Raw genomic sequence first — 13273 nt, forward strand, 5'->3', positions numbered from 1 at the left:
TGAAACAACAAAACGAAACGACCGAAGTGTAACGACCGTTGTGACTGAAACAAAACCACTACAACGATCGAGACGAGTGGATGCTGAAAAGTGGCGGACTTCACTTCAGATATTCTCTCGCATTTAAGGATTTTACATATCAAAGCCGTCACACGAAACTTAATTTTTTTTTCCTCAACGCGAGCAGCTGAAACTATAATTTGACACTTATAATAATATGTAGTTTCCAGTACGGAACGCCAGCCTCATTGAATACTGAAGCGTATACGGAAAGGAGAGATAACAGATAACGGTATTCAGTGACAACGTCTATGTCCGAGACTCTTTTATTGATTGTCTTTTTTTTAATTGAGGTTCCATCGCCGCATAATACTAAGCCGATGGCAATCGCGAGAGATCACTGAATTTTCCCGTGGGGTAGATCAGGAATAGGCCATAATCTAAACGAGAGAAAATGACGACTGACACCTGCATGACACCCGTTCATTTTACCAGGATTGACCCCATTATTTTTTGTATACTTTTTTGATCGTTTCGGTCGTTTGGTTTTGGTCGTTAGGTTCGTTTCGTTTCGATCATTTTGTTTTGATCATTTCGGTGGTTTCGCTTGTTTCGTTTTGTTTTCCTGTTTCGGGTGTTTGTAAATGTCAATAATTTCCATGATATTATTTCTTCATCCTGGTTGCCTAAGAGAAATGAAGTTTTCAGGTAACACTGTAAAGAAGAGAAGTAACGCAGAGCAAAAAGAGGGTAGCAAACCTGCTTCAAACTTTGTTGCGGCTTAAAAGAATTTGTATCGAGCAAATTTAATAAAACATATGAGTGTCATGCTCTCCTATTCGGAATCGCTTTAAATGGCAAAGTGGCAAAAAGTGTTGAGCAAAACGAGTCCCGGAAAACTTACGCGTCCATACATTTTAGTTAGAATTTGTTCGTGTGCGCCCTAATTTTGCAAATGTAACGATTCACGGCAATTTCAATGACCAGCTTATTAACCACAAATGTGTTAGCTTTCACAGTTTGTCTTTCTGAGAATTCTGACTTGGACACACCACAGGTGCATCTACTTATCCAAGGTGAAGGCGGAGCCAAGAAACTGCTTTCCTAAAAAAATCAAGGTTTCCGGCCTCAACATTTAGCGTAAACGAAATTACCTCTTACAACACTGCGAAAAGCCGCCAAAAATCTTCAGGGAAACTTGCTCACTCGTTTGGTAATTTTGTCAAGAGCATTTTTTGCAGGATACTTTCTAAATTGGAAAAAGCATAACCTTACATAACACCGTAGTTAACTCCAGAGGAAAATGCGACACATTGTGTTGTTTTAAAAATTTATATTTTCATAAATCTTTAATTTGAAAGACATAAAACTGGCCTAAGTTACCTCCAGCGAAAATGGATAAACATTGTTGAGTTCTAAAACTTCTTACATGTCCCGCTGAGAGTGTTTTGACCAAATAATTTGCAGCTTTGTTTAAGAGTTTAACTTGCCATATAAGTTTTTCAAAACATTCTCTGTTTTTCATTGAAGTATTTCATTGCCTGTCATATCCAGTGGTACTGAGATGTGAGATCAGTCATTTAGATTTAAACACAAAAGTTATGATCTGATGACTAACAACAATTAGAACAGCTGGATAGGAAGAATGACTGTGGCGTGTAGAATAGCGGTTTTGTTTTGTAACCATAGTTACAGAAGCTCAAACAGTTCTATAAATTAAAGGAAAGCACGACACCATAAAGTTTTCACTATTGATACCCCCAGGAACAAAATCAAGTAAGAAAACCACTTTTTCGCTTCGGAGGTAAGAAATATCTCTGTGAGGTACATATCTATATTTCTTAGACCAAGCCTTTCTAGCTCAGACCAATTGTGCTAATTGCAGAAATGATCGAGAACAATTTTGAATAAATTTCTGTCAATTCAGCTACACGATATTTCACATTCTGTCACATCCTTCTCGTCAGAGTTGTTACAATTTTTTTTCTTTTAGTTTGAAGTTCTAAAAAGCCACCCGAATGTCACAGAATGCTTGGGACCAGTCTAACTCAGAAAAAGTCGGGGGATGTTTAATGCTAACTACTATGCTCTCGTCCAATGAAATATGTAGAGCTATTTGCAAGATTGCTGACCAAGAACCTAAATATCATTTCATAACTATTTTCATTTTTGCACTTTAGTCAACTATATAGTTGATCCACAATTTCGCAAAGGATTAGAACTTGAATTTTAAAGTACTTTGTCTGTCTTTATATAAAGGAGCGTATCAGGGTGTAATTGTATTGCTATCCACCATAAGATCAATTTTTCTAGTTGTTCAAATCAGACTTTTGGAGATACAACCACTACTAACACTATTTACTACTACTTCTGCAATTACTATTGATACTTCTACAAGAGGATATCAATATTCTCTTGTACTTCTACTATAATGATAACTATTGCTACCGCTTCTACTACTGCTGCCGCTGTTACTATTTCTACTACTAAATTATGTAAGTAGTTCATTGTATGATGAGGATCCGCTATGTTCCTCGTTTTGTGCCTTTTGCAGTGGTTGACTTACCTATACACGTGAATTTTTATTTACTAAAGAGAAATTCCTCTGATGATTATATTTCCAAAGAGAGTAAATGTAAAAACCCATCAACAGAACGGCGTCGATATTTCCAATAATACAACAACAAAAAAAAGAGTTTGTTTCGAAATATCCTGGTTATTAAGAGTTCCTTTAAGAAGAAATAGCTGAGAAATTAATGTTGAACAACTGCATGACCTTTATTAGCTTTTAAATTTATAAGAAAACAGAAAGTTTTGGAATTTGAGACAACTTTAATATAGTCACGATAATGATACTTACCTTGAAGTTATTTTTTTTAATTTATAGCAATGAAGTTCAAGTTTTTTCTTAGAGGTATCATTTGCAGTATCTATATTTTTCTTGGAATAACCTTCCCACCATGCTTTTGTTGCTCTGGTAAGCATATCTATATTATTATTAAATCTCTTGTGTTTCGCTGCTCCCTCGACGAGGCCATCTGCTGACAATGCAATAATCTTTAAGCAAATATTTTTTTATATCAAAATATCTCCTTTTATGCACATATACAGAGACTATTGGATACTGTTTTCCTTTACCGTGTTTGCAAAAAGCCCTCAAAATATTCGCATCAAAGGATCATATTGATAAATTGAAACAAACGAGTCAATGATATTGTAGTGTGGTAATTAGTTAAAGCCATGAAAATTTTTGGGATATTTTCCGTAACATATCCTTTCCGCTGGTTAGCTCATCTATATCGCTCTGTTTTGATAACCAAAACCTCCCGTTAGAATTGAAGTGTAAAAAGATGAGAATCCCCTTTGGAGAAGACTCTTTGATAAAGGTTTTCGTGCAGTAAGTTGGTAAAATAGCCTGCTTTGATGTGTTTATTTACCAAGTGACGATAAAAAATTGTACGAATAAGCGATAACCTGGACGATTAATTCTATTCGTTTGCCTTTCCCAGGTGACGATTGTCGAAGCATTATATTCAGGGACCGAATACAAAACATGGCCATGAAGGATCGTGTGATCAGGAGTGCAGAAGTGCTCAATGAGGGAAGCTGCAGAGTGATGTGTTATATGGAGCCTAATTGCGTATCCATTAATGTTGGACCTGTAGAAGGAGGAAACCAAAAATGCGAGTTGAACAACGCCACCGAGGAAAACCATGCTCCATTTCTTCTTGTGAATAAACCAGGCTACATATATTTTGCAATCGAGGTAAAATTTCACATTTTTACCAACCTGAAGGGAGTCAGACACAGATGATTTATTTTCATTTCAGGTTAAAGTGATCTTATTCTTGATTCTTGATCTTGGGGAAAGCTACAAGAGCTTTATTTTGTTATTCATCAGGGGAGGTTGTTTGTTTTTTGGCGCTAAAGTGGTTTTATTCTTGATGTAAAAAAAAAAGTTTGGAAAAAGGTTACTTCCTTTTTATCAACAGAATCCCTGCAGCAGTAGTCCATGTTTGAGTAATGGGACCTGTCAAGCTGGATTCAGCAGTAAAGGTTTTCGTTGTGTTTGTCGTGATGGATTCAGTGGAGAAAACTGCCAGTTGCAAGGTCACGTAAATTGCAATTTCATTCACTAATCCTCTTGGGTTAAATAAATCACTAAAATTGGGTAGTTTACAAACTGTTTTTTGAATCTGTTAATAGAAGTAGATTTGGACTCATTCGTAAATTGATTGATGTAGAGTATTTAGAAATTATTGAAATTTTATTCCCTGAACGATCTACTATCAAGTGTTGTGTGCGCGGCATTGAATCCTGCAATTTTTTCCATTTGTTCATAGGCCTGGAAAAAAATTGTGCTGACATTTACAAAGCTGGAAAGAGAGAAGACGGTGTGTACACCATTAAACCTGATAATTTGACTGCCTTTGATGTATTCTGCGACCAAACAACGGACGGTGGAGGATGGACTGTGTTTCAGAAGAGACTGAACGGCTCGGTTGATTTCTATCGCTACTGGAACGACTATAAATGTGGGTTTGGTGACCTGAATGGCGAGTTTTGGCTCGGATTGGACAAGATTCATCGCTTGACCTCATGTAATAACAACATGCTACGTGTGGACTTGGAAGACTTTGAAGAAAAAAATACTTATGCTGAGTACAAGATGTTTGGTATTTTGAGTGAGAAAGACAAGTACAAGCTGATCCTTGGTTCTTATTCAGGTAGAACTGTCATTTCGTCTCTTCTATTCTAGTCATTCTAAGAAGGAAGAGGGGAGGGGAGGGGAGGGGAGGGGAGGGGAGGGGAGGAGTAGAGAGCTAAGTAATGTAAATATGCTTAAACTCTTTTCCATCAATAGCTTTGAAAACAAAAAAGTAACCTCTGCTCATCGATACGCAATCCTGGACAGCGCATACCAGACGTTGATTAGTTCAGAGGTATTTGCAGTCGGATCAGTGCAGTGCGTTGTTTACCTGACGAACTAATCCAGCTCTGATGAGTGTCTCGGCAAACATATTTATTGGCATTATCACATTGAATAATTCGATCCCTAGAATCTTCGACATGAATCATAGATATTACTAAGAATACTTTTACTCCATATCATTATCGTTAAATCATACATAAGCTCATTGTTGGTCAAACGTAATACTCATAGTGCGGCTCATTTTTTTAGGAAATTCTAGTGACTCTCTTGCTTTGCATCGCGGTATGCCATTCACCACTAGAGATCAAGATAGTGATAATCATGAGCATCACAACTGCGCCATTAAGTTCAAAGGAGCCTGGTGGTACAATAAGTGTCACCACTCAAATCTCAATGGCTTGTATCTTCGTGGCAGTCACTCCTCCCATGCTGATGGAGTGAACTGGAAAGGCTGGAAAGGACATTATTACTCTCTAAAGAGAACCGAGATGAAAATAAGACCAGTGGATTTCTGAACTATCATGTTTATGGCACAACAATGATACAGTACCAACTTAACCAAAAAGACGAGTGTCCCGATCAAGTCTATTCATTAAATAATCACTCTTAAATTGGAGCTTAGCGAGATGTCGTTCAGGATATTTCTTGCTCCTTTGCGTGTGTTTTTCAAAATAGGAATAGTTGATTGTGTAAAATCGGCCAGTTAGCTGATAATAATAATCACATGATAGTAATAATAATGACTTAATCTATATAGCGGTACATACAAAAAGCTTCTTATCATAGTTGGAAATTGACAGTTAATCATAAGTAGCTCTGAAAAGATGCGTCTTTAATCGTTTCTCAAGAAAAAAAGAAACTAATGGACTCAAGTTAAGGATTATATGTGAGACATTCTATAGCCTGGGGGCAGTGGCTGAAAAGACCCTGTCTCCACACTGATTTTAAATGGGTCTGAAGTATTCACAAGAGTTATACAAGGTTTAATTATTTAAATTTTTTACTCGTATTTTCACTCAACGGAACACAAAGAAATCACACAGCCTTCATTTTTTCTTAGTCAATATCAGAAGAGTAAACCCGGTCGCTAATTCAGTTCTAGTTCCCTTTAATTTCTATAACGAAACCCCAAATAATTACCCAATGTTTTGACTTTAGAAGAACGCTTTCAGAAAAACAAATATTTGAAGTTCTAGTGTACACTGGAATGCGGTAATGTAATGTCTATGATTCTAAAATGCTTCATTTCTTGCTTTTATTTGTATTTTCTCAGCTTTTTTGAGAGTGAATACCTTGCATTGTTATTGATAGACGTACGACACTTTTAATCATAAGAGCACATTGTCACGCCTAAGGCCCATTTTGTAGATATGGCTCATCAGGTGATTATGTTACATACACAGTTTGTAGAAATACCAAAAATAAGGATAAGAAGGTGAAATTTCTTTTGTTTTGTTCCCCCTAGCCTCGGAGCCATGTTAAAATTTTGATACTTCGAAAGTGGCGTATCGTATCACTTGTGATCATTGGTTCCCAGGCTAAAAGAGAACTCCTTACAGCTTTACTTATAAGTGTTAAATCTTGATACATAAAAATTTTTCGATTCTTCACAATTTGAATGCGATGGGGAGCGAAATTAAGAAACCAAGACCGTTCTTTTGGCTCATTCTGCGGCTATGGCGTCCAACTCGTGTAAGGTTTTTAATTTAGACGTAAGTTTGTCCATATCGTTAGGAGTGCACCCCAGGTACTGAAGAATCTGCAGGTAACTTTTCACCATCCACGCTCTGAAACTCATGGCTCTAGTGACAACAAGAAATTTGTTAGTGACAGGCTCAAACGATTCACCTTCGTTTCACCCTTTACACCCTAACATCAGGATGCATATTCTCCATACTGCTCTCCTTACATTTCCTAAGATGATGACAGGGAGAATTTGTTTAACAATCAAGAACATCTTCAGTTGGTGATCATTTCCTTTCTTTTCACGACCTTAATGTTTGATTCAGGGGCAATAATGTGAGGAGAAAGGAAAATTTTTCTCTGTTGAACGTCCACGAGCAATAATGCTGCGCATTGATTTTTAGGATTTGCTGTTCGGATTGTTAAATTTAAGGAAATTTACAGATTATGACAGTTTGCTACAATAAAATTACATCAAAAAGTCAACAAAGGAAATTAGAGGAACTTTTCGTTAAAAAATGATGCCATTAATAGGAAAACCTGCAAAGAAAAAAATTTGCCTCAAGAATAAATTATTTCGAAGTAAAATAACACTATCCACACCTGAACACAAGCAGCATGCTCCGGTGGAAACTGTTTAAGAATGATTATCACTATCTCGGAGTGTCCTTGAGCAATTTTTGTCGTGATTGTCAAATCCTCTCTTGTTACTCTTGAAGTAAACAGCCAGTTCCAGCGCGTCCCCACGCGATTGACGTTGAAGAAGAATCTGACATAAACTCTCGAAATCTGGAGGATAAAATGAAATTTAAAACGAAGATAAGTCTTAATATCTACTTTTTAACTTACTCTTGATGGATATATCCCAATACAATTATAAAAAAAACATGTTGTCATGCTCGAGGTCATTATTTGTGTCGAGGCTCATCTGTACATGATGCTTTATAATGAGTTTGAAAAAATACCAAATGTAATTAATAAGAGTGGGCGAGAACACAATAGAATAACAATAAAACAGGAGTTCAGGGGTGAATATCATCTGCTATGTGTTGAGATATTTCTCTTAATTGGGTGGAAGAGTCGCACAAGCAGTGGAATCTCCTGAAGCCTATTGATGTGGATCGTAGAAAGGCGAAGAAATCAGTTGAAAAGTATAGAGAATGATAACCAGGAAAACTTAATCATCACAACTCTTGCAAATTAAACTACACCTTTTGCGAATAGTCATAACAAGCTAGCTTTTCAAGTTCATCGCAAGTCAAATGTCGATTCATGACATCCTGCTTTATTACTTGGTGGTGTTACGTAAAAGGGAAAGATCACTCCACTAACACAGAGTTATGATGTGGATTGCAGAAAGGCGAACAAATCAATTGACAAGTATAGGGAATGATAAGCAGGCAAACTTTGTCATCACAGCTCTTGCAAATTAAACTACACCTTTTGCGAATAGTCATAACAAGCCAGCTTCTCAAGTTCATTGGAAGTCAATTGTGGATTCATCACATCCCGCTTTCTTACTTGCTGGTGTTACGTAAAGGAGAGATCACTTCACTAACACAGAGTCATCGCAGGTCATTATGTATAAAGTCAGGTACGAGGGTTTCACTGATAAAACAAACAGCGAGTTACTAGGGCCTGTTTCATAAGTTTATGTAATATTTCGTTTGTAGCGGTCTATTTTTGCACGGGGGTTGAGGTATTCACAAGAGTAATGTCGGTCGACGATGTAAATGATGTCTTCAATAACGCTATGTTGAGGGGCGATCGAAAGGGTAGCCTTAAAAACCCTTTACAGAGGCCAACTTGCATTATCAACTCAGTTCATAGAACTAAAGAAGACGATCTAAGATCGTAAGTCGGGCTACAGGTAGACGCGCTGTTACAAGTATTGACCATTCACGGTGCGCAGTGGTTCTAAAAGAAATACAGAGGTACCATGGTCCTGGTTTGTGGGCGCGGCGTAAAGTTTTTTCACCCTTGAGAGGCACCAATTCTACAACAACACACCGTCACATATTTTTGGTGCAATACCCTGACAGGTATCACAGAGGCTGCTGCTGTGGACTTTTTGAGGCTGAACAGCCCAAGAGGTACTAAACCAGCCCTTTTAACCTCTAAAGCTATGATGAGCACCTCAGTCCCTTTCTAACAAAGGGTAGTCAGAACGGGTCAATTTTTCGGTGTTTGTTCAAGCGTGAAATATTCAACTTTGTCTGGACAAACTGTCGCGCCTCATCATTTACAGATATGGAAAATCCGTACTGTCAGGCACCAACTTTAATTTGAACGCGTGAGAAGGCTATACAAACGACATTAAACAGGATTTGGCGGAAAATAAATGTTTGCACTCTCTTGGTGCAATGTTATAAATTTCATTTCCTGATGATTGTTCATTATTATTATCTACCATCACAGGATAGTTATGGATAATGGATTGCAAGGATGTTTGATTGATTGGCATTCTATGCTCTTTTAAAGGGTCTTCAATTTCTTCATTATTATCGTTTGAGTCATTTAAGTCATTAATTTGATTTTGGAATAAGGAAGTACTGGTACTGAATCTTCAGTGTCTTCTACACAATCATCTGTAACTGAATTGTTTTTAGAACCTGTTGCTTCATTTACTGTTATAGAATTATCTGTCTCATGTGGCACAGTCAGATTTGTATCAATATTATTAACATCAATTTGTATGTCTTTATACAATGTAATATTTGCCTTAAGCCATTGCAAGGCTTGTAAGACAAAGTGACGCCTTTCTGCTTGAAAGTATTGAAAGTATACATGACCTCTGAATTGAAACTTTCTTCTGAGTTTTAACAGGATTATACCAGATCTCTCAGGAGGGCGTGGCAAAAGACTACTTGTCTGATCACATTCAACCGGTACATTACAAATTGCACCTTTTACCTTCCTCTGTTGACCTTTGGGCATAACAATAATCTTTTCAGATACTCCTCTCTGAGCTATTAGTATCTGCTCTAGTTTTTCAAGAGAGGCAAGCTCAACTGGTGTATCATCAACATACATGTTGTTTATCACGGCTCGACAAGGAACTTTACCTTGTTTAACTTTTGAGTTACATGTGTTACAAATATATTCCTTACCATCAAATGAAGTCTGAATGCTAAAATAGTGTTGATCGGAGTATTTAGTACTTAAGAAGTTTTTAACTGATTTCTTATACAGCATTCTATTGCATACACAGCATACATAATAAGGACCTTCTCTGATTTTCTCTTTGAATTCTTTAATGCAGACATCAATAGTTGGGATTGTCTCACTCTCATGCTGTAGTCTAACTTTGTATTTGATTTTTTTTTAAGAACTTATCTGTTGCAGTCTTTTCTTTTTTGGAGAAGGTTCCATGTTGTCATAATTACATTTTTGTCTGTGCTTTTCCACTATGTGCTTGATTTGATGAAGGTCCATGTTAGATGTGCAAGACAAAAATTCCATTTCATAGTGAACAATATCTGTTTTAAGTTTCTTTGTAACAATGTTAGAAATAGCTTGTACTAATGGTGGTATACCACTTATTTTTATTTGTTGTATTGCAGGTTCACAAGTATCTTCATAGGTCAATAAGGAGAACATGTACTTTACTCTGACTGTTTGTTGAAAAATACAAGTAATACAGTAACTTGCAAGCAACAATAAGAACCCTGTATTTCCACTGTCATTATACATCTTATACGGTAGCAGGGGACATTTTAGATGTTATCCTTTAGTTTAAACAATACAAAAAACAATTTGGAAAACTTAATCTTCAACAAATACTGTAGTTGTTGAAAATTAAGTTTTCCAACTTGTTTTTTGTATTGTTTAAACTAGTAGACAACAGCTAGAATGTCCCCTGCTACCGTATATAAGATGTATAATGACAGTAGTTCACGATATCTGTTCAGTGATAAAAAAAAAATTGATGGGATGATGCCGGTTTAGATAACGTTTGTTTAATTTTCTAAGGTTGTGTATATTGTTTTTCTTTTTGTTTCGTAATGTGTTTCATCTCGAAAATTTTTTTTTGTATAGGGGGATGGATGGATCCTTCTTGCTATACGTTTTAAAGATAGAAATTTAGTGTGTATAAGGTTTGTATCATATTTTCACCAGCTTCACGAAAAACTTAACGAATTGGTACACAGCCCCTATTCTTTCAAGAACACTTTCAGAAGAGTAAGTGACCAGTCATCATTTATCACGGGTGGGGGGAGGGGGGAAATCGAAGGATTTTGGTTGTGCCTAATCCACCCCAAGGCGCTGTAGTATTCGAAGGATTCCCCTTACTTGCGATCGATGATCCGTAATTTCCACTTATTACATGAGTACCTACGATTATGTATCACTCTGTTATTTATGAATACTAAACATTACTTATAGTGCATTATGCTACATTATTTCGTTAAAATACAAAATGTCAAAATGAGTATGTTCGAACAGAAAAAACACAAAACGTATTCTTATTTTGTTTCTCTCAACTCTGTATTTAAAGATACAACTATAGTAGTTAATTGGACATTTCATGCTCTGCGACTTTGATCTTCCAGCCAAGCTAAGTTATTGACAACTTTGTGAAAGAGTTTGACTTTTCCAGGCATTTCAAAGTCCCTTGAGCGACGGTAGTTCATTGACTTTTATTTATTGGGACACGAAGTTAAAACTAGCCAAGCACATAAAAAATGACAAAACTTGTGACCAGGAAAACTCCCCCTACATTTACAGACAGAAAGAAGGGCGGTGGCGTTTATGTTCAGCGCTTATGAAGCGGCGGTTTTATTTTTTAACCATGGTTACAGCACTTAAACACTTCTGGTTTTTTGAAAGATAACATGACAGGACGGAAAAACGCGTGGACTGTAAGTACCTACCGTTGTCCCATACAAAGCCTTAGAAAACTTTTTTCTAAGGCTTTGTATGGAACAACGGGAGGTACTTACAGTGCATGCATTATCCGTCCTGTCATGATTGTTAGAGTTGAGTAAAAAATTCCAAATACTTCAGTGCAGAAGAATTCTATTAAAATGATCCATATTTTTCCGCTTCATGAGCCTTTTCAGCGGGTAACTCCCCTACGAAGATGAAACTTTTTTTAATATGGAGAAATTCCAACTAATTCCAACTCATTCTTCAAGCAATAAAATAAGCCATTGGCAGAACGGCGTAATGCTACCAATAACATAATTGTAAGTATTTGCTCTCGACTGAACACCGCGATGATTAAGACAAAGCTAAAAAATAAATAGAAGATATTTCAACTATTTTGGGGACCAATTTGTTATCAATATAGTCATGATAAATTCATAATTTTTAATTTATAGCGATACAGTCCAAGCTTTTCCTTGAAGCTATCAATTGGAATCTCTACTTTTTTTCCAGAAACTACTCCACCCCCAATGTTTGTTTTCGCAGTAGTGTGTATGATTCCCTTTTTAGTTTTTCTGTGTTCGTGTTCGATTTTTCTCTCGTCGTTCCCTCGAAACTGGCATTAGACAAACTTCAAAATCCACCAGTTAATAAAAGTAAATAATTTTAAGTAATGATATCATAAGTTTGTTCTGTTGTCTCACGACAAGGTTACTTGTTGTAGAACGCAACGTTTCGACTGCTTACTAAGTCTTCTTCAGGCGATGGAGTCGACTGGTTGTGATAACTTGTGATCATTGTTTCCAGGCTAAAAGAGGGATCCTCACAGCTTTGTTTTCTTATAAATGATTAAAATCTTTGATACATAAAAAGTTTTTGATTTTTCACAATTTGAAACGCGATGGGGAACGAAATCAAGAGACTGAGACCGTTCTTTTGGCTCGTTCTGCGGCTATGGCGTCCAACTCTCGTTAGGTTTTTTAATTTAAACGTGAGTTTGTCCATATCTTTAGGTGCACGCCTCAGATATTGAAGAATCTGTAGGTAGGTTTCCACAATCCACGCTCTGAAACTCATGGCTCCAGTGACAACAAGAAATTTGTTGATGACAGGCTCAAACGATTCACCTTCGTTTCACCCTTTACACCCTAACATCAGGATGCATATTCTCCATACTGCTCTCTATACAATTCCTAAGATGATGACAGGGAGAATTTGTTTAACAATCAAGAGCTTCTTCAGTTGGTGATCATTTACTTTCTTCTCATGACCTTAATGTTTAACTCAGGGGCAATAATGTGAGGAGAAATTAAATGCTAGTCATTCTACAAGATCAGCACAGATTCAATGAAAGCCGATTACCGGCGGTGTGTCTCCGCATATAAAACCCCTTACCGCCGTCTGTTTAGCCCACGACCTGGCTCTTGTGTTTGGGTTTTGGGTTTAAAAACTATCAGATGCCAGTCGTAAAACGAATGCCGGGTGGGACGTGATGTAGCAGTATCATCCAATAACTGGAAGTACAATAATCAGAAGTAGAGTTGTAGCAGAGAACCGGAAGTCAGAACACTTTAAAGACAAGGAATGTAGAAATGTCGTTCGAACTGGCGGGCTCCCTATGCAATAATAACTCGTTTTGCAAACCATAAAAATTCTACATGGAATATATGATGAGAACGACAAGAAATGTTACTTCAGGCGATAGCACTGGGAAGAACTTCCTCCTTATTTGGAAAACATAATTACCTTATTCTCACATCGAGGACGTATATGATTCCAAGATTGTAT

At 36.8% G+C, this 13273-nt stretch overlaps 1 protein-coding gene across 1 annotated transcript; it reads left to right on the forward strand.

Annotated features, from left to right (window-relative positions):
- Positions 1 to 1767: 1767 nt before the first annotated feature.
- LOC113665734 (microfibril-associated glycoprotein 4-like) lies at positions 1768 to 6552 on the forward strand. Its single transcript, XM_089202052.1, has 6 exons — positions 1768 to 1804; positions 2888 to 2977; positions 3510 to 3766; positions 3993 to 4110; positions 4344 to 4727; positions 5183 to 6552. The coding sequence occupies exons 2-6, from the start codon at positions 2890 to 2892 to the stop codon at positions 5446 to 5448; spliced, it is 1113 nt and encodes a 370-aa protein (XP_089058178.1). The 5' UTR covers positions 1768 to 1804; positions 2888 to 2889; the 3' UTR covers positions 5449 to 6552.
- Positions 6553 to 13273: the final 6721 nt, after the last annotated feature.

This window comes from Pocillopora damicornis, chromosome 3 (genome assembly GCF_964200805.1).
Source record: "Pocillopora damicornis chromosome 3, jaPocDami1.2, whole genome shotgun sequence".
In the NCBI taxonomy this organism is placed as follows: domain Eukaryota; kingdom Metazoa; phylum Cnidaria; class Anthozoa; order Scleractinia; family Pocilloporidae; genus Pocillopora; species Pocillopora damicornis.